The following is a 22,495-nucleotide window of genomic DNA, read 5'->3' as shown; positions in this document are numbered from 1 at the left end:
GTTTAGTGGCTAAACTTTAGACCATGTGATTTAAGCAGTGTCTAGGTTCTTGCTCGCTTGTTGTAACGGAAGCAACATGTTGTGCGGTAAATCAAATGCTACTTGTAATAGAACTTAATAGAGATGTGTTATTATGATATTAGTTCTGTTATGACCCGATGTAGAATCCTACTAGTACTAGGAATAAGACTCATCTTGTACTAGAGCCTCGGAGGAGACTACATAAATAAGGGGTAGAGCTCATAAACATCAACTAACGTGTCACGGCACCGTCTCGTCCACCTCCACCGCCTTGTCACGCCCCCCCCCTTCTAAGTCCGTCGGAGAATAATCCCCAACCCCAAACCCTAGCCCCCCCCCCCCCCCTCTCCGGCGGGGTACGGGCGGCACGAGCGCACAATATAGTTTGCCAAGAGTAAATGCTCCTCAAAAACCCCAACACAAACGCCGAGAAAATGGAATCCATCCCAAAAAGGTCACTTAATTCCCATGGGTAAAAAAACAAAAGAAAGATTTTGAAGAAATAACTTAGATGAGTGAAAAAAGAGGATTAATGCCTGATTTGTGATTGGTACTAAAAAATAATTTATTCATCAAAATGGAAAAAGTTTTGATTCCCCATCCAATGTCATAAACCTCCACTCGCCGACTTGCCCATGGCGTCCGTCCCACCCCTCCCAGCGGCGCTCGCCCCATATCGCCCCTCCGACGCCGCCGTCCTTCTCTTCCGCTCCCCCTCCTTCTCGCCCTTCTCTTCGGCTACCCGGCCGCGCAGGTTCCCGGCGGTTGCGTCGGCGCGCGAGATGCCGTGGCCGCACGTGCTGACGGTGGCCGGCTCCGACTCCGGCGCCGGCGCGGGCATCCAGGCCGACATCAAGGCGTGCGCGGCCCTAGGAGCCTACTGCTCCTCCGTCATCACTGCCGTCACCGCGCAGAACACCGTCTGCGTCCAGGCACGTTATGCCCCGATTCCCCCGCTCTTCTTTTGCTACTAGTCCGCTTTCTTTCGCCACGATTCGACCGAGAACAGGGGATGGATGATCCGGTGGTGCTGTAGGGGGTCCATGCTGTGCCGGAGGAGTTCGTGGGGGAGCAGCTCAGGTCGGTTCTCTCGGACATGTCGGTGGACGTGGTGAGCTTCTTTGCCCTTCGGCATTCAGTAACGATGCCATGGTATGTCTTATTAGGGGTTAGTTCTTCCAAACCTTAACGCACGCAGTGCCCCTGATGTGCGTGCTATAAACAGAGATCTTTTTGTTTGGGACAGACTATTCTTGCTATGATTACAAAGCTACTATGCTTGGCAAAGTGATTCATTTTTTTTTTATAAAGGAAACATTTATTAAATTCTCAAAGCATTACATCGAGATGATGGAAGGCCTTGAAAAAGTACTTGTGACCTCTGCCTAACAAGAAGCGCACAGCCTTGAAAAAGTGATTCATGGAAGGAGTTTGATTATTTATATTAGTTAGTTTATTTCACGTCAGTTTAAGTGTTAGGGCGTTAACTTCCCATGAAATTGGATTGTCTTACTGTGAAATCGGCAGCTTAGGTGCGAACATATATTTCATTTCTTTTAAGGTGATCGAACTTTGTTCCCATTTCTCGCTGCCAAGGGCTACCACCTCAGTTTATAGCATATAGTTACCAACAGTATATAATGTTTGAATTTACTGGAATCATGGTTTCAAAGGTGACAAAGCAAACCAAGTGGAGCTGGGTCTGCCTGGACACTTAGGTGACGTCTTCAAAACAGAGCCTAGAATCCTAGGGCGTATTTAGTTTGCGCCCTCGCCTGGGAGCCGCAGCCAGGCAAGCAGATCCGACCCCATGAGCGCCTGGTGTCGCTGCCTGGGCCAGGCGCGTTTTCCAGGGTGCGGAGCAAACAGCCCCCTAATCCTTCATCCTTGTTAGATGCATTGCTCTGCCTAAAGAATGATATTTGATTGGCTTAGTTATGTTTGTATCCCAAAAGACTTGTTGATTCTCTGAATCTGCTTTTGTAGAAGTTGTCATATGAAATTGGAGTTAGGTGATAGTTTGTTATGATTTAATCTATTTGATTTGTATCCTATTTTCACTTGGAACTCATGCTATGTGTGTCCTCTGTTCTTGATTTTGTTAGGTGAAAACAGGGATGCTCCCTTCAGCTGGAGTTGTTAAAGTTCTCTGCGAGAGTCTTAGGAAGTTTCCAGTCAAAGGTATGCTGTACTGCTGCAAGTTTATGATGAAAGCATACAATGCCAACTCAGTTATTTACTTGCTATGACTTATGCTTCTGAAGGCAGCTCTAGTGGTGGATCCGGTCATGGTGTCCACCAGTGGTGATACTCTTTCAGGACCATCTACTCTCGCTACATATAGGTACAGGATCAATATTTGTTTTGTTCCGTATGCATTTATGAGTTCTTGTTGGAATGTTATTGCTGTTACATCCTCAATACCGTAGTACTTATGGACATGCCCTTGCAATTGTTATGAGCAGGGATGAACTATTTTCTATGGCTGATATAGTCACTCCAAATGTGAAAGAAGCATCTAAGTTACTTGGGGATGTATCATTGCATACAATTTCTGACATGCGCAATGCAGCTGAATCCATTTACAAACTTGGTCCAAAGTATGTGGTCTCTATTTCTGTAAATTTGTTCTGTTTACCTTATTTGATCTCTTACCCTTACCCTACATGTGCGCTATCACGTTCTTGTCATCTGATGTTACATCTGTATGGGGGAATGTCAGCCTAACCTCCCAATGTTCTATATGAATCTTTTAAGTATATTGTTTGAAGCAAACTTGCTACCATAGTTGTAATAAGCTTGGAATCACGGGGAGCTTGCATCTGTACAACAATTTAAGCTGCAGTTTCCATCTATACCATGAAGCTAGTAAATGACATGTGGGGTCTGGTCCTACATGTCATTGTCATTGACACAGGCTAATGGTATAAATTAAAAGGGCACGTTAAGTGGTGATATGGATGAAATCATTCTTGAATAGTATACATAATTTCCCTCTGTTCCAGATTTCCAGCTTTAGGAGCAAACTATACATGGTTCTTGTTGATTTATCATGCCTGAATATACAAAGTTCTATTAGTTCCAGCTTGAGGAGTTAATGGCCTGTACCATTTAAACCAGTCACAAGTTTCCTCATTACACTCCTGTCTTGAATAAGTACTAAACCTTGTCACTGTGCGTTGCTAGCTGAAAGTTCTTCATTTGACTCCATTGTTAATTGCATTAGTGAATGTCCTCTTTAAAATTGAATGTAGTGATTGATGAATAATTTGCTAATACAATCTTACCATTTGAAGATATGTGCTTGTGAAAGGTGGGGATATGCCAGATTCATCAGATGCAATTGATGTATTATTTGATGGTATATTTGAGTAATTTAATACTACTCTGTTCTGACAATTAACTTGTTTCATTCCACCCTTTTTAGCATCCTCATACAAATTCTGACCTATTTCATCAGGTAAGGAGTTCATTGAGCTTCGTGGTCTGCGTATAAAGACCCGTAACACACATGGAACCGGTTGCACGTTAGCTTCATGTATTGCTGCTGAATTAGCAAAAGGTGCAACAATGCTGCATGCTGTTCAGGTTAGGCTGCAAGTACTAACATTTAAGATGCCACACACTGATACCTGATACTAATAATTAAAAACAATTGAGTCAAATTATCTCCTGTAGTGTTATTTATCACTAGGAAAAATAATTCTTTGGCAATGAACAGGACATAGATTGAAACTTTTTTCTTATCAGGTTCATATTTACTTGGATTTGTTTGGTGCTACAAAACTTGCTAAGTAAATTGTCCCTTGTAATGCGGTGACTCTTTAATACAAAGGTCTGGAGAATTGGCATGTTCTGGTGCTAATTTGTTTTCTGTTAGATGAGATATTGCAAGGCACATTTACTGCAAAGAATCAACTAGGCTGTTTCGAGCTGTGACTCGCGTTCAAATCATGTCCTTCATCAGATCCTTGGTTGTTTTTTCTTTTCTTAAATACCTATCTGTTTCAAATTACTAGACGTTTTGGTAGGCTAAAATAGGTTAGCAAAATGTCCAATAAATTGGAACATAGGTAGTACCTTACTTGGGTGCTTAATTCAGTTCCTAGTGGTTTGGAACCTTGATTAGCAGTTTGGCACTATATGAAGGTTGACTGTTCATAATAGTAAGATTTTTCAGTGTTTTTTATGTATCTTTTCAGGTTTGCTGTTCATAATAGTAGTATCTTACATTATGTCTTATTTTCCATACATTATCTTGGCAGGTTGCAAAGAAATTTGTGGAATCTGCTCTTTATCACAGCAAAGATCTTGTGATTGGAAATGGACCTCAGGGACCTTTTGACCACCTCTTCGAGCTCAAGTCTCCATTATACAAGATGGGATCACTGCAAAAGTTCAATCCAGATGACCTCTTCCTGTATGCAGTGACTGCAAGAGATAGAATTCTTCGTGACATGACGAAAATTTTCCCTTTTTGAATTCTTTTTTAGTATATGAAGCAAAAAGAAAGAAAAGATGGATAAGGATTGTATTCTTTAATTATTTATCTATGTTTTATTACTTAATTTATGATTTACGAATTTCAAAAAAAAAATTTATTCTATTGGATTGGATTTGTTCGAGAATTCGAAGAATTACAACAAAATCTTTAGAAATCACATTTTTAGTTAGGAACTTCTATGGATTTTATTCTTGGGATGAACAAGAAGTGGGGTCGTTCGATAAAAGATGATGTGAAAGCTGCCATTGAAGGTGGCGCTACCATTGTCCAATTGAGGTTATCTTTCTTGAAAACGACCAAAGTTCCTTTTGTTCATTCAGTCTCTTCATTTGATTTCACTGACCGTCCTTTGAACTTCTAATGTTCAGAGAAAAAGACACCGAGACACGGGAGTTCTTGGAAGCTGCCAAGGCTTGTGTGGAAATCTGCAAGTCTAGTGGAGTGCTGCTACTGATCAATGACCGCATAGATGTCGCTCTGGCATGCAACGCAGATGGCGTCCATGTTGGTCAATCAGACATGCCAGCATGGGAAGTACGAGAACTCCTAGGACCTGGAAAAATCATTGGCGTCTCATGTAAAACCCCGGCCCAGGCCGAGCAGGCATGGAAGGATGGTGCAAATTACATCGGCTGTGGTGGTGTCTTCCCAACCTCAACGAAGGAGAACAATCCCACCTTAGGGTTTGAGGGCTTGAAGACCGTCTGCTTGGCTTCGAAGCTACCTGTGGTGGCCATCGGCGGCATCAATGCTGGAAATGCAGGTTCGGTAATGGAGCTTGGGTTCCCAAATCTGAAAGGTGTGGCCGTGGTCTCTGTTCTGTTTGACCAGGAATGTGTCGTGACTGAGACAAGAAACCTCAGATCCATCCTGAAGAATGCTTGCTCCAGATCTTAGCGCAAGTTGGCACTTGGCTCCTGTTCATTTAATTTCTTTGCTTAGGCCGAAATAGGTTTCTAATCAAGCTTTCACCATTTAATTTCTTTGAAAAAGGTGTTGCAATTTTCAATAATTCGGAGACATTTACCTGAAAAATTTAATTTTGTGACATTTCCCCTGAACAAGAAGTTAAAGACATTTCAAAGGCGCTGAATTGTAATAAGAAATTAATAATGCATCGGAACTATATTTGATGCAAGTACTAAACTTTTTTTTACTGCAGCAGTTTGGTAAATAGTACTCCTGTTGTTTCAAATTATAAGATGTTTTTGCTTTTCTAGATACATTACTTTTACTATATACTTAGATAGTGTATATCTAAGTGCATAATAAAAGCTATTTATGTAGAAAAGACAAAAGGTTTTATAATTTGAAACGGAGGGAGGAGGTGTTATTTGAAGTATGATCAGCTATATGCCTATATATCTCTTCCTGAATCTATCCAATGAAGTGTGAAGATTTGCGCTCATTGTGCTTGATGATTTTATATATATATATGCCTATGTATCTCTTCCTGAATCTATCCAATGAAGTGTGAAGATTTGCTCTCATTGTGCTTGATGATTTTTTTATGTAAGTGGCATTCATTAAAATTAACAGCGTGACAGTAGATTACAATCATCCCATTTGAGATGGGATTGAGCCACTTTGACAGGGCAGAGAGGTAGCTCCTGTGCTGAGCAGCAGTACAGGAGAAGACTTGTCGCAACAGTGGAATTAAAGGCCTGATAAGCTAAAGACTGACCTGCAGCCTGTAGTGTTCATTGATCTTGGTATCTTGTGGTATCTTGTGCACCTGAAAATGGGAGTACGTAGTGTTCATTGATCTTGGTATCTTGTTCACCTGGAAATGGGGAGTCTGAAAATGGAAGTCTTGCATGGCCTTCAGTAGTGTAGCATTTCTTTTGATGTTCCAATGAGGGGTGTTGGAGAGATATTGTGCTTGATTGATTAAAAAAAATAGAAAAGAAGGATACGTGCCACTAGGCCACCACACTAGCTAGATCTGGCAATAAGCGCCGACTTGATTAAATGCAGAAAAAATCTTGCTTTTCTCAGCGACCATTTGAGATTGAGATTTGACCACACCAAAAGATCCATCTCGCAACCAGCTCCGACACCGGCCAGCGAAGTTCCATCTCGCAATCAGTTCCGACGCCGGCCAGCATGGATGAACGGCCTCATGACTGACTCCTTCGTCGCCGCCGCGGCCAAGGCGCAACAGGGCGGCGCGGCCGCGGCCGCCCCCGCCGGCGGCGGCGACGACCCGGAGCTCGGCGCGTTCCTGGCCGAGGCGGACGCGGCAAAGACCGAGATGGCCGCGCTGCGCGACGAGCTGTCCCACCTCCGATCCGCGCACGAGGCGTCCAAGAAAGCCGTGGCGGGCGCCGGCGAGGCGCGCGCCGCCACGCAGTCGGCGCTCGTCCGCCTCCTCGGTTCCGCGCGGCGCCTCCGCGCGCGCCTCGCCTCCATGGACCGGCGCGCCCCGGCCCCCGCGGCGCAGGCCGCGGCGGGTCTCAGCCGCCGCGTGCGCGACCTCACCGCGGACGTGCAGGCGCTCCGGCGGCAGGTCTCCGCGGAGCGCCGGAGCGACGCGGCCCGCCGGTACCTCGCCGTGGCCGGGGACGCGCCGACCGAGGAGCAGCTGGACCGCCTCCTGGCCAGCAGCACCGATGACGGTTCTGTTTCCTCCGACGCGGCGATGCGGGCGGCGCTGCTGTCTGCCGCAGGCGCGGAGCAGGATGAGGCCGCGAAGGAGGTGGCGGAGGTGGAGCGCGGCCTCGTGGAGCTCCAGCAGCTGTTCCTGGACATGGCCGCGCTCGTGGAGGTCCAGGGCGCGCCGCTGGACGACATCGAGCGGCAGGTGGGCGCGGCGGCCGGCGACGTGGCCGCGGCCGAAGCGGAGCTTAGCGAGGCCCGGCGGCTGCGGGGCGCGGCGCGGCGGAGGCGCGTTTGCCTGGCCGGCGGAATCGCGGCGCTGCTGCTCGTCGGCATTGCCGTCGCCGTCGTGGTGGCCCTCGTGCTCGTGCGCAGGGGCGGCGGCGGGAAGCTTGTGCTGCAGCTCGCCGCGGCCTTGCCCGCGCGGTGAAAATTGATTTGGCTTGGGATGCCGCGGTTTTCTGGTGTGGTTATTGTTGATGCCTGCTGTGTAGCCTGATTAACCTGTGTGAATCTTGTCAGTTGTGGACGGCAGTGTTTGTTTTTGGTTGATGTGGAGATCGGATGAAATGAAACTTCCTTTCGTTCAAAAATAGATTTTGAATGAACCTTTTGGAGATTGCAATCTTAAGCTAAAAAATGCATGTGATTAAAGCAAATGAAGGTGTCCGCAACTCAAATGTCCGGCGTTGCTTTTGGCGTGGAGATGCGGGGGATCGAACCCCGTGCCTCTGCCTCTCGCATGCAAAGCGAGCGCTCTCACCAGTACGACAAAGCGGTGTGGTTCATAACTATGCTAACGCATAAGTTGGTAGTAGGTGGGTATCATAATGAATCCTGTCAAATTACCCAACGTTATGCCCATCTTCCATACACTTTATTAATTATTTCTTTTGAGTTGGCACTAGATCGACCGAGTATTACTTCATTTATATATACTTTTTGTGCCCCAGGTTATAATGAAAAGTAATAGTCCTCCTCTATCCGAAATCAAAATTGATGGATATCATAAATAATCATGTCAAAAGGGGTAAAACAAGTTGCCCTCACTTTGTATGTGTTGATGCAAAAATGGATCTGCAAACACAAAGGGCTAATACCCGAATCGATATCCAAAGCGTGCCAGTCGATTTGACCTGTTAATCGATAAGGATGAAGATACGAGCACTTTGGTCCTGACGACAGCGATACGCCCGGAAGTCACGGCCAAGAGGTACTCACGCGGAACTCGAGAATCACCGAAGGTCGCGCTGAAGCGATGCAACTCGCCGAATCAATGAGAACTCGTAAAAAGAAAAAAAAACATGCAAATTGACGAAGTCGCCGAAAAGTAAGTAGATGCAAATAGGAGTAAAAATTGGTTTTGATATTGATTGATATCTATTACATTGCCCCTCAATCTATATTTATACCCTGATCTAAAGAGACATAACCAAATACGACTAGGACACCAAGTCCATATCTAAGGAAACACGTGACTCTTACATGAATCATACTCTAACAAATATAGAAAAGGAAATCAACTCCTATCTATTTCCCTGTCCGCCTCAATTATGATGGAATTCTTACTGACCTCCTTTCCATCGGCATACTTCCTGTTTCATCGGCAGTAGCTTTCAAGCCTTCCTTCATCGGCATCGACAATAACATCTCCAACCTTATCGGCAACGCCCGAGTCTAAATCAACCTTTCCATCGATCACCACCATTCATCGGCAACCATCTTTACAAGCTGATTTTCATCGGCTGTCAGCGTATACAGTAACTTTCCTCCTGCCGATTAGCTCATTCTAATCATTTTGATACGTGCAAAAAACGGTGTCAACACATGCCCCCCAATTTCAGAGTATAAAACCATTAATGCTCCGAAATTTACTCCAGATAACGTTTGCCTTCGCCCAATTACCGTAACTCATCCTCCAAGCCAAAACTTGATCTGTTATCAAATCTAATCAAATCTAGTCCTGATTCACGCACCTCAGTAAATATCGCACAATTTCCAACCACTCTTGCCCTGATTATGGTTAAGATACCGAAACAATAATCCATCGGCAAGATCCTAACATAATAATGCCGCCATTTTCAGAATTAAAATATCCTGTACCGAGATCTCTTCCAAGTCATGATTACTTGCCATCAAATCATCTGTATAATCCCTTGATTATCGTGCGAACAGTTACCATATCCATCTGAACCACCTCGACCTACATGCGCGCGGCATAGAGATAAGTCCAGAATACCCCTACTCCAAGCGGCTTATAAATAGATTTCTCCGGAACCCTTGTTTTCTACCCTCAGACTCCAATCTTTGGCATTCTCTCTTTCCGGCGGCGACTCCGACGAACAACTGCGCGACCTCAACCAACAAGAACTTTTCTCCAGCGTCAACCTCGAGTCTCCAGCTCGTGCCCCCATCTACCTCAAGATAATGACAATCAACTTCGACGTCCCTACGGTTCGTTCCACTTCCGTTACTTTTTACCTCGATTCTTCTGGTCTTTGCGAGTTCATACAGTTGGTAATTTTTTTCTCTTTTTCTTTGTTCTTCGGATCCTCTAAACTTAGGAACTTCGCAACAAATTAGTCATTCCAACCGATCAGCCGCATTTCCAATGCCTAGGACCAATGGGCAACCTAGATCCAACTGATCTGATTAATGCAGAGGTTAACAGAATCCCTTTTAGAGCCCAAAATTTCTCTCTGAATTTATGGAAAGATACATTCCGATCTTGGCCCAAAACCACCAAAGGGTGGAAAGATTGGTACTTGAGGGTCAACAGGTCGATGCAAGTACACTGGGTAGAACGGAAGTTAGACCAATGCATTAGGCTATCCATTGCCGATATGCAAAAGAATGAGTCAATGATGATTGCAGCTGCTTACTTCTGGTCAGACACAACAAACACTTTTATGTTTGGACATGGCCCAGCTACTCCCACACTTGCCGATGTCTACATGCTCACTGGCTTGGACATTTCAACTGCCGATGAAGGCTCCATCTATGGCAGAAAATCTGAATATAGGGTGAATACCCGCAACATCGACGGTTGGACGGGATATATTCAAGAATGCCAGAGGACCGAGACAGTTAACCAGAGGGAACATGCCACATTCTTGAATATGTGGTTAGAAAAATTTATCTTCTGTGGTCGATCAGTAGGACCAACCAACGCCTTCTTCCCCACGGCTGAACTCTTGGCCAATGGTGTAAGGTTCCCTCTTGGCCAATACCTTCTGAGCTCCACTTATCATCTTCTTCATCAAGTGTCTCAGAAACTTTTGCTTGGCGAACCCATCGGCAACTTAGGAGGCCCATGGTGGTTTATCAACATGTGGCTGAATACCCATATGCACAAACGTTTGCAATGGGACTTCTTTGCCCAACAATTCCCACGAGAAATTGCTGAAGACCACGTGCTTGGGGATGAGGAATCGGCAACACGCTCACCCCTCAATTTTGGTGAAGCCATAATTGTCCTCCCTAGAACAGAGGCCAATGAAGACCAGATCGGCAGATTCTTCCAAAGCTTCTACAATGGTCTTTCTCGTTATCATAGGGCCTGGGTACCTTATATTGATGAAGAAAACAGATTCCCCCTTATTTTCAACTTTGCCGATGACACTCTGAATCAAGATAATGAACTCATGATGGCCATCATTACTCCCAGGGCAATCCCAGTAAATACATTCGGTAGCGGGAAAAACACCAATATCACGTATGAATTTTACAATCCATCGGCAGTATCCCGTCAATTGGCTTTTGGGCAACTGCCAATCAAACTTTGTTTTGCCGATGTGATCAAACCCAGAGAAACAATCACCTGCGGAACAGATTAGAGCAGGGTAGTGCGACTCTCCCCCGATGCCGATACTACAGATGTCGATATATCCATCTGGACGCCAGCATCTTTCATCACCGAATCATATAAGCAATGGTGGCGAGAGTGGAGGGAACAACTATTTGCAACATCTGCTCACACATATCGGCACATGATCGACCCTGAATACGCCATTCCCGATGACGCAGTAAGTTTCTTTTTACTCCCTTCTGCTTTTCCTTTCATATATCGGTAACTAACTTTCTCGTGACAGGTTAACAACCCAGCACCATCTATGAGCAAAAGTGGGAAACCCTTCGATCTTCGGCCTGTTTCCCCGATATCACCGATCGGCTACAACGCCCCCACCTTAGCTGCTTTGACTCACCAGAAGACCCGTGCCAAGACCATCACCTCTAAGTCCAAATTGGCTACAGCTAGGGCCACTCCATTGGCTGCTGCTACAACCCTGATCAAGGCATTCAAGGTAACAACCCTGTTTATTTCTACTCATGCCGATCACAAACTGTATTAACATTAATCATCAGGGTGTAAGAGCCGCTGCTGGATCGTCATCGGCAATTCCTCCGACATCAAGCAACACTACCTCTGACAAACCTTCAGAGGTATTCCTTTGATTTTATATTTTATCTGTTAAATATCATACCTTACCACTTGTTTTGCAGCAACAAATGGGTACATCGGCAAGCGTACCAGATGTTCAAGCTCCACAACCAACAAGTGCCAATGCCCCCCAGCCAACCGTTGCTGAGGCCCAAGCAAAGCGCAAAGCCTTAACAGATGCCGAGGCACAGCCAAAATGACAGAAGTCCATGCCGATCCCCACATCTGCCCTAACGTCTGCAAGCCGGCCAGAATCAGTCAATGCAACTGAGCAAGCAGTTAATCTTGCTATACAGGACATACCATCGGTCATCATACCCCAAGGGCCAACCACCGATGAGGCCACAGAGGATATCCCATCGGCAAGCTTAGCCGATCCTCCACACGGCGTACTCCAGGCTGCTTCCTCCAGCCAAGTACAGGAAATTGCCTTGAAACAGGTAAGCCGATTGACCTAGTCGATTTATAATATTCATACTTATCCTTAACTGACCTCTTTTTCTTTTTTCTCAGGAACAAGACTCCCCAAACAGCCTATTTTCCTTTGCCATTGACGTTTCTGACGATGATGGAGAGGAAACAAGTTCTTCCCTTGCACTGGGAACAATATCGACAGAAATTAAGTCCAAGTTGGAAGCTCTCCTGGACTTGTTACAGCAGGATACCGCCCAACTGGTAGATGACTCGGACCCCGCAAAGGCAATTTTCAAAACAATCCATGGCCAGATCCCTGCCGATGTTGAAGAAGCACTCTTCCCAGCAGCCCATTTAGAAAGCCGCCAACTGCAATATCAACGGGCTGCTCAACGCATTGCCGATAGAGCAGCTCAGCTCAACTCAAAGAAGAGATGCTACAACTGAAACAGATTGCCGATGAGAAGCACAAGGGCATCGGCAACTTGTAGACTTCAGGCGCTGAACTTAAGCAGAAAATCTTAGATTTATCGACAAAGAGGACGGCTCTATTGGCTGAATTGAAAGAAGTCGAGGCAGCCTTAACTCATGCCCAACAAGAAGCCAGCCAGCTACCCGATGCCATCAAGGCCCTTCAGCAAGAAAGAGACATCCAGGCTCGCAAAGCCTTGGCCATGAAGAAAAAACTCAAGCCTGTGGAGGGTGCTGCCGATGAAGACATCAAAGAAATGAAGGAAGCCGACCAGATTCGCCTGCGTGCGATATTGGCTATCCAATCCTTGTTAAGCTTGTAAATCTTGTCTATTGCATCGGCACTTTATGAGACATTGACACCCTTGTATAATTTTAGCCGATAGGACTGTTATCGGCACTTATACTTTTATGCATCCATCCAGATACTAGGGTAATATTTCTTTAAATATTTTCCATTTAATGCTCTGGGAAACATAACCCCTTCGAGGGTTTCTAGAATATATGCGTTACCAGGAACATACTGATTTATCCGATATGGACCTTCCCAATTAGGAGATCACTTTCCAAACTTTGAACTTTTAGTCCCAATCGGTAAAATCAATTTCCAGACCAGATCTCCATCGGCAAACTCCTTTACCTTCACCTTCTTGTCATACCATCTGGCTACTCTTTTCTTATTTTCTTCGATGCTAACTAAAGCCCTTAACCGATGACCCGCCACATCTTCCAACTCATCCTTCATAAGAGTATCATAATCATCGGCTGTCAGCTGATTTTGAGAACGTATTCGCCTAGAGCCAGTTTTAATTTCCCAAGGCAATACTGCGTCGTGTCCATATACTAACTGATAAGGCGTTACTTTGGTTGCACCATGACATGACATCCGATATGACCACAAGGCTTCATTTAATACTATATGCCACCTCTTAGGATTTTCTTTAATTTTGCGCTTAATGAGTTTGATGATCCCTTTGTTAGAAGCCTCAGCCTGACCATTAGCTTGAGCATAATATGGAGAAGAATTTAAAACTTTAATTCCCATACCTACAGCAAACTCATCAAATTCTCCCGATGTAAACATAGTACCCTGATCGGTAGTGATAGTTTGAGGAATACCAAATCGGTAAACAATATGCTCTTTCACAAAATCGATCATATTAGCCGATGTCACTTTTTTTAAAGGAATTGCCTCAACCCATTTTGTGAAATAATCGGTAGCAACCAGAATAAATTTATGTCCTTTGCTCGATGGCGGATAAATCTGACCGATGAGATCGATAGCCCATCCCCGGAACGGCCAAGGTTTAATTATAGGGTTCATAGCCGATGCAGGCGCTCTTTGAATATTACCAAACTTTTGACACCCCTGACATCCTTTAAAATATTTAAAACAATCTTCAAGAATAGTCGGCCAATAGTATCCATTCCTTCTGATCATCCACTTCATCTTGAAAGCCGATTGATGCGCTCCACACACTCTTTCATGAATTTCACCCATCAAGCTTTTCGATTCATCACTGCTAACACATCTGAGTAAAACTCCATCTATAGTTCGATAATATAATTCATCATCGAGGAGCACATACTTGGTAGCTTGGAACCTTATACGTCTTTCAACCTTTTTATATGGATCCTTTAAATAATCGACAATCTCCTTTCTCCAGTCATCGGTATCGACTGCCGATGTTAGCACTTCCTGAATAGGCTGATACCCTGAAGCATGCTGAGCTAGTCGATTAGCCTCTTCATTATGCAGTCGAGAAATATGTTCAAGACAAAAATCTCTAAACCCTTTCAACAATTGCAAACATCTTTCATAATACGAAATTAAAACTTCACTTCGGCATTCATAAATCCCAGCCAATTGATTTATAACTAGCATAGAATCACCAAAGATTTCAACAGCATCGGCACGTATCTCCTTCAGCAATTCTAACCCTTTTATCAAGGCTTGGTATTCAGCCTGATTGTTTGTCGATGTAGCAACAATCGGCAATGAAAACTCATACTTCCTTCCTTGAGGTGAAATCAACACAATGCCGATACCTGCTCCTTCACCACATGTGGACCCATCGAAGAAAAGTGTCCAAGGAGCAACCTCCAGAGAGTCCACTGTATTACAATGCTGAGTGACAAAATCAGCCATAACCTGCCCCTTAACTGCCTTAGTCGATTCGTAACGTAGTTCAAATTCTGATAATGCTAAAATCCACTTGCCGATTCTACCACTTAATATCGGCATCAACAGCATATACTTGACTACGTCGTCTTTGCATATGACCATACATTCGGCAGATAACAAATAATGTCTTAATTTGACACAAGAAAAGTATAAACACAGACATAATTTTTCGATGGCCGAATACCTTGTCTCAGCATCCACTAATCTTCTGCTCAAATAATAAATAACACGTTCTTTTCCTTCAAATTCTTGAATAAGAACTGAACCGATAACGGTATTATCAGTTGACAAATACAACTTGAAAGGTTTCCCGTGTTGAGGTGGAACTAGCACTGGAGGATTTGTTAAATATTTCTTAATTTCATCTAGGGCTAACTGCTGCTCAGCTCCCCATACAAATTCCTGATCGGCTTTCAATTTAAGTAATGGACTGAAAGCCTTGATCTTACCCGATAGATTAAATATGAATCTTCTAATGAAATTAATCTTACCGATCAAAGATTGCAATTCAGTTTTATTGGCAGGAGCAACCACCTTGTTAATTGCATCAATAGACTTCCTACTGATTTCGATGCCCCGCTGATGCACCATAAAACCCAAGAATTGACCTGCCGATACACCAAATGCACATTTATTAGGATTCATCTTCAATCCATGCTTCCTTGTGCACTCCAGTATCTTTCGTAGATCGGCTAGATGTTTCGTGATATTTCCAGACTTAATCACTACATCATCAATGTAGATCTCCACTAATGTGCCGATGTATTCATGAAAAATAAAGTTCATAGCTCTTTGATAAGTAGCGCCGGCATTTTTCAAACCAAACGTCATGACTATCCACTCAAACAACCCTACATGACCTGGACATCTGAAAGCAGTCTTGGGAATATCTTCTTCAGCCATGAATATTTGATTGTAACCTGCATTACCATCCATGAAGCTGATAATTTGATGTCTGGCTGCAGCATCAATCAACAAATCAGCAATCGGCATTGGATAGCCATCCATCGGTGTGGCTTTGTTGAGATTCCTGAAATCAATACAAACACGAAGTTTTCCATTTTTCTTATAAACAGGAACCACATTAGAGATCCATTCTGCATATCGACACTGCCGAATAAACTTTGCCTCAATTAATTTAGTTATTTCGGCCTTAATGTCAGGAAGTATATTAGGGTTGCATCGGCGCGCTGGCTGCTGATGTGGCCGAAATCCAGATTTGATAGGTAACCGATGTTCAACTATCGATCGGTCTAATCCAGGCATCTCAGTATAATCCCAAGCAAAACAATCTTTATACTCTTTTAACAAATCAGTCATTTGCTGCTTATACTTGGAATCTAACTTAGCACTAATAAAAGTAGGTCTTGTCCTATCGCCATCACCAATATCTACTTCTACTAAATCATCTGCCAATGTGAACCCTTGACCTAATTTTCCATCATCGACAAACCTATCCATTAAAACTCTTCTTCAGAACCGACTGCTTGGATCGGTGGAATTTCATAATCAGCAACTCCAAGGAACTCTTTTTCCCAAACTTATCCTGATATGCATTTAGTTCGCTCATAAGTATCTGATTCTGCCGATGCGATGATATAAGAAGAATCATCAGGGACAAACTCAATCTTATCCCCAATCCACTGTACGAGGCATTGATGCATTGTAGAAGGAACACAACAATTAGCATGAATCCAATCCCTCCCTAGAAGCAGATTATATGCACCCTTGCCATTAATAACAAAGAACGTCGTCGGCAAGGTTTTGTTGCCGATGGTCAATTCAACGCATACTGCCCCTTTAGCCGGTGACACATTGCCTTCAAAATCCTTCAGCATCATATCGGTTTTGGTCAAGTCTTGATCTCCCTTACCAAGTTTCCGATACATCACATAAGGCATAATATTAATCGCAGCCCCTCCGTCGATAAGTATCTTAGATACAGGTTGCCCATCAACTCTACCTTTCACAAACAAAGCCTTAAGATGCTGTCTCTCGTCATCGGTAGGTTTCTCAAAAACAGCCATCATTGGATCTAGTGTCAACTGAGCTACTTGATCAGAGAGAACAACTTCTTCCTCATTATCAGATAGTGCCAAAAACTCCATCGGCAACATGAATACCATATTAACATCTACCGATGGACCCTTATTTTTGTGTTTTACCTGCCACTGCTGATGACCAGACCTCTCATTGGAGGAATTTTCCTCTCGGTATAAATCCTCCTGATGCTCACGTTGCATCCTCCTTTTCTATGTCTTTGTCAGACCCTCCGGGCACCATCGAGGAAACTTGGTTTTCTAAACCGGCTGATAACAGGTCCTAGTTGATTCTACACGGCATATATTAGGGTCCCTGTAGAATATTTCTTCATCGGGAACTCTTGCGTTTGCCATCTCCTTAAGCTCCTCTTGATTCCTTGGAAAATATCCAGTGCGTTTACCAAGCCTCTCATGTACACTAAGTCTGCCCCCCAGCCGATCATGCACTGATGCTCTGCCTCTGATCGGCTCATTGATAAATAAACCCTGATTGCCAGGTTGAAACCTCCTTTCTGACCGATTGACCCCATAATAACCATTGCACTCAGGGCAATTTTCAACAGTTGGCAATTTAATACCTTCTTCCCAGCAATGGATGAAAAACGGGCACCTCCAATGATCTTTATGCCGATACCATTCTTCCCGACGTCTCTCTTCTTGCTGTTGTCGATATCGGTCCTTATGCTGACGCCAACCCTCCTGCTGCCTTCGATGGGTAATCACAATGCCAGGTCGAGGAGGGTTTTTGGAACTACTGCTTTCTCCCAGCAAACCCTTACTTTTTGCATCATCGGTAGTTATCCGATGTTGGGGATCTACTGATGTGTTTTTCTCAGCAGCCTCTGACATCAATACCTTGGTCTTCCCTTTGGCCTCCAACATATTTGCTGGAAAAGGGTGTTGATCAATTTTCATCGGCTTCTGGGCCTTGGAAGTACCAAACTTAATTCTCCCAGATTCAATAGCCGATTGTAACTGTTGCCTGAACACCTTGCACTCATTTGTACTGTGTGAAGTTGCATTGTGCCATTTGCAGTACAAGATCTTCTTCAACTCTTCTGCCGATGGGATCACATGATTAGGTGACAGCTTAATTTGGCCCTCTTGAAGCAGAAGATCAAATATCTTGTCGGCCTTGGTGATATCAAAGGTAAACTTTTCTGGCTCTTTCTGACCAAAGGGACAAGATATCGGCTTTTTATTCTTAACCCACTCAGCTAAGCCGATAACTGGTTCTTCATCAGAATCAGAATCTCCTACTTTTTCAACAAATGATACTTTTTTACTCCAATTCTTTTTAGGTTCAAAAACCCTAGTATCTTGATCAGAGATCCTTTGCACAAGATGACTGAGGCTTTCAAACTCCTGAGAAGCATATCTGTCTTTAAGATGTGGTAATAACCCTTGGAAAGCCAGATCGGCAAGCTGCCGATCATCCAGCACCAGGCTGTAGCACTTATTTTTTACATCTCGTAGCCTTTGCACAAAGCTTTCTACCGATTCATCATTACGCTGTCTCAATTTTACTAAATCGGTAAGCTTCTTTTCATGGATTCCAGCAAAGAAATACTTATGAAATTGTTTTTCTAGATCAGCCCAAGTAATAATAGAATTTGGTGGTAATGAAATGAACCATGTAAATGCTGATCCAGACAAAGATGATGAAAATAATCGAACTCTTAATTCATCTCTGCTAGCTGCCTCTCCACATTGAATAATGAAGCGATTGACGTGTTCCATTGTTGATGTATCATCTTGCCCAGAGAATTTAGTGAAATCTGGTACCTTGTACCAATTTGGGAGAGGAATTAAATCATATGCAGGAGGGTATGGAGTCCGATAAGAATAAGTATTGACCTTGGGCTTTATCCCAAACTGATCCTTCATAATTTCTGCTATCTTATCGGCCCAAAAAGCATCAGCCTCCTGCTGATGAACTGGCTGAATTTCTACAGGAGGTACCTGCTGATATCCCTCCACATATCTTTGTGGCCCACGATCTCCAGCAATCGGCATATTTGCCGTTACTTGTGGTCCATTAACCTGCTGGAAAGGATTCATCGGCTGAGCTGCCGATGCTTGATTCTGGAAACCAGCTTGCATATGACCTTGTTGAATCCCTGCAACCTGCTGATTTTGCTGAACTGTATGTTGAACAGGTAATTGTCCTGACCAACCATTATTAGAACTCATCGGTACAAAACTTACCGATGGCTGGTAATTTGCTGACATTGTTGGATAATTATAACCAGCTTGAGGCATGAACTGAACCCCAGTTTGACTCATAGCAGGGGCTTTCTGCTGCATCGGCAGTAAGCTTGCCGATGGACTTGAATTGGGTGTTTGAACCAAAGGCATCTAGAAACCTCCTGGAGTTGGTTGCACAGTAGTTGCTGTGGCATATTGAGGCACTTGAGCCATCGACGAAATAGCCGATGGTATATGAGCTTTTCCTACTGCATCAAACACTTGAGGTAACCCAGGATTGAAAGCAGATGACTCCGGAGGCATACCATATCCCCACCAATTAGCAGGAATCTGGCTATTCTAAGACACAGGGCCTGACATAGCTGATGCCGATAGATCTGTGTTAAGCTGAACTCGTCCTCCTGGTAGTACCGGATCTGATCGTATCGGTGTAGATTGAATATTAGGTAAGCCTGCCGATACTGGAGGAGAAGTAACTTCTGTACCCACAACGGCCGAGGGAGCCGATGGAGTATTGACAGATGCCGGCTCTGGTTGGTGATAGGCAGGCCCAACGTAATGCGGTGACGCTTGTCTTTCTTTGAGAGTTCGAACCACAGCATTATGAACAGAATTGGACAGCACATTGGAATGATTAATCAAAGCATGATTTACTACAGAATTAACCATCTCTTGAAGTTTACCAGGATTGGAGTCAAAGGTAACCTGCCGAGGCGACGGCAAATCTTGCTTCTGGATGACTTGTCCACTCTTGTTCAGGCTAAACGATCTCAGACAAAGCTGCCTGTATTCTTCTATAGCCTTTTCCATGGCCTGCCTCTGCTCTTCCTTAAGATCTTCTTCTGATACCGCGATAATGTTCCCTGAATTGATCTCGGGATTGAACATATTGATCGGATTGATTTGTCCCACCGAGCGTGCCAAAAGATGTGTTGATGCAAAAATGGATCTGCAAACACAAAGGGCTAATACCTGAATCTATATCCAAAGCGTGCCAGTCGATTTGACCTGTTAATCGACAAGGATGAAGATACGAGCACTTTGGTCCTGACGACAGCGATACGCCCGGAAGTCACGGCCAAGAGGTACTCACGCGGAACTCGAGAATCGCCGAAGGTCGCGCTGAAGCGATGCAACTCGCCGAATCAATGAGAACTCGTAAAAAGAAAAAAAAACATGCAAATTGACGAAGTCGCCGAAAAGTAAGTAGATGCAAATAGGAGTAAAAATTGGTTTTGATATTGATTGATATATATTACATTGCCCCTCAATCTATATTTATACCCTGATCTAAAGAGACATAACCAAATACGACTAGGACACCAAGTCCATATCTAAGGAAACACATGACTCTTACATGAATCATACTCTAACAAATATAGAAAAGGAAATCAACTCCTATCTATTTTCCTGTCCGCCTCAATTACGATGGAATTCTTACCGACCTCCTTTCCATCGGCATACTTCCTGTTTCATCGGCAGTAGCTTTCAAGCCTTCCTTCATCGGCATCGACAATAACATCTCCAACCTTATCGGCAACGCCCGAGTCTAAATCAACCTTTCCATCGATCACCACCATTCATCGGCAACCATCTTTATAAGCTGATTTTCATCGGCTGTCAGCGTATACAGTAACTTTCCTCCTGCCGATTAGCCCACTCTGATCATTTTGACACGTGCAAAAAACGGTGTCAACAGTATGCATCGCTATAGCGTTTTCAACAGCGTATCGATAAGAATTTGCATATTTCCCCGCTATCGCAGCTAAGGCTGCTATAGTAAGCGCCGCTAAATAGGATAGCGTTAGTGCCTCTATAGCGGTTTTAGTGATGATGAAGATCTATGAAGAGAATGAGTTGAGAATAATTGAGTCTCAAACTTTTACTTGTCTCTTATGAGCCACATGTGCACTGGCTTGTAGGGCGTGTGGAACTTTCTGTTTGTGTTTGTGATTGGGCTTTGGACCTTTGTTGCACTTTGTATTTTGCTATGAGCTTGTAACCTATGATGTCTCTCTTAATGTAAAAATAATGTGAGCATGTAATATACGATGATCTTATGCAGTGTCGGATCTAGAAGATTAAGTTAGGAGGGGCTTCTCTTATTATCTTCTACCTCTAGCTCCTTTTCAAGCTTCTATGGGTACCAATTTATAGCTCCTTTTAATCCAAACACTTCAAGCTCCACGCAGATCCACCGTACAACAATTCCATGAATTCTATGGATCTACACCCATGAAGGGACGATGACGTCTAAGAGCGGGGTTGAATTAGACAACTTAAAAACCATTTCTAAAACTATGACATCTAATTTCTATCTAGTCAAAACATGTGCAATAAATAATCTATCTAGATACACAACCTAGATTTTGCTATAGGTATGTTGCTATCTCTACCATAAAAGAGTTGTGCAACCTAGGTTCTGTCGACGAAATATGTCCGGCAGTCTACCGAGGGGTATGCCCATGATAGTAGATGAATCGGTGGAGGTGCGCGTGAGGGAGCCGGATGGTGACACAGAACGCGAGAGACAGCGATTAGACATGTTTGGGCCGTCGACTTGACGTAATACCTGTCGATGTTTTACCACCGGCAACCCGCCACGGGAGTACCCGGGACGGTGATTTGTTCGAAGGGGTATCGGTGTTTGCAGGAACTCGATGGTAAACGCATGGAGACAACGATTTATACTGGTTCGGCACGCCGGAAAGTCACGACGTCCTACGTCCAGTCTGGTGTGGATAGTATATTGCGCCCTGCGCTATTTGTTGTGTTGTGAGGTATGTTGGTTATGTCTGTCGCTGCTGATCTAGGGACCCCTGCCCTCCTTTATATAGTCTAGGAGAGGCGGGAGTCCTAGTCGGTTACAAAGTAGAGATCCTAGTAGGATTATGTGTAACTAGTTCTAGTAGGATTACATGTAGGGAATCCTAGTTGGACTAGGTCTTCTTCTCTCTTCTCCGTGGGAAACCCCATGGGTCCCGTATCGACAAGCCCCCGAGCATCTCATGGATGAGCTTCGGAAGCCTTCTTGTTCTTCTTGGTCTTCGTTGAGTTATTGTAAATCCGTTCGAGGTTCTTCTTGAAGTGAAACCTTGAGATGGTCTTTTTTGTCTTTTCTTCGGCTGATGTGCACTTTTGGATAAAAGTGCACTCAGTGAGTATAGCCCCCGAGCCTCTTGCTTGTTGGGACAAGAAGCCAGAGGGTCCCTTTAGTCTTCTTGGTTGCTCCGAGTTCTTTTTCGGTGGGTGCAATTTTTCGTAAAAATTGCACTCACTAAGTGTAGCCCCCGAGCCTCTTGCTTTTGCTTGCAAAAGTTGGAGGGTCCAGATTCTTGTCTTCAAAAAAATTTTTGGGGTTATGTATCCCGCAGCCCTCGAGCCTTCTCCGAGTACTTTTCTTTAGAATAGAAATCGGATGAAGGGTCTTGATGTGTTGTCTTTGTTGTAGTCTTGAGTACTTGTATTCTTGGTCTTTCATCCTTGAATTCGAGCCCCCGAGCGTAGTTGAAGCGAATGCCGAGCCCCCGAGCTTAGTGTTTGACTAATCCGTGATGCTCTTCCGAGTTGTTTTTATTCATCCAGGTCATTTCTAGACTTCTCTGGTTCTT

General features: G+C 44.1%; 2 protein-coding genes across 2 annotated transcripts; both read left to right on the top strand.

Moving 5' to 3' along the window:
- The first annotated feature begins 621 nt into the window (after nucleotides 1–621).
- LOC136507990 (probable thiamine biosynthetic bifunctional enzyme, chloroplastic) lies at nucleotides 622–5,575 on the top strand. Its single transcript, XM_066502580.1, has 10 exons — nucleotides 622–953; nucleotides 1,058–1,132; nucleotides 2,127–2,202; nucleotides 2,290–2,365; nucleotides 2,487–2,621; nucleotides 3,318–3,382; nucleotides 3,482–3,609; nucleotides 4,287–4,459; nucleotides 4,718–4,801; nucleotides 4,894–5,575. Exons 1-10 carry the CDS (start codon nucleotides 657–659, stop codon nucleotides 5,420–5,422), a joined length of 1,638 nt encoding a protein of 545 aa, XP_066358677.1. The 5' UTR covers nucleotides 622–656; the 3' UTR covers nucleotides 5,423–5,575.
- A 925-nt stretch (nucleotides 5,576–6,500) lies between these two features.
- On the top strand, nucleotides 6,501–7,740 carry LOC136507989 (syntaxin-111-like). Its single transcript, XM_066502579.1, has one exon. It carries the CDS (start codon nucleotides 6,636–6,638, stop codon nucleotides 7,551–7,553), a length of 918 nt encoding a protein of 305 aa, XP_066358676.1. The 5' UTR covers nucleotides 6,501–6,635; the 3' UTR covers nucleotides 7,554–7,740.
- Nucleotides 7,741–22,495: the final 14,755 nt, after the last annotated feature.

Source organism: Miscanthus floridulus, chromosome 15 (assembly GCF_019320115.1).
Source record: "Miscanthus floridulus cultivar M001 chromosome 15, ASM1932011v1, whole genome shotgun sequence".
Classification (NCBI taxonomy): Eukaryota; Viridiplantae; Streptophyta; class Magnoliopsida; order Poales; family Poaceae; genus Miscanthus; species Miscanthus floridulus.
This window is presented reverse-complemented; position numbering and strand designations above follow the sequence as displayed.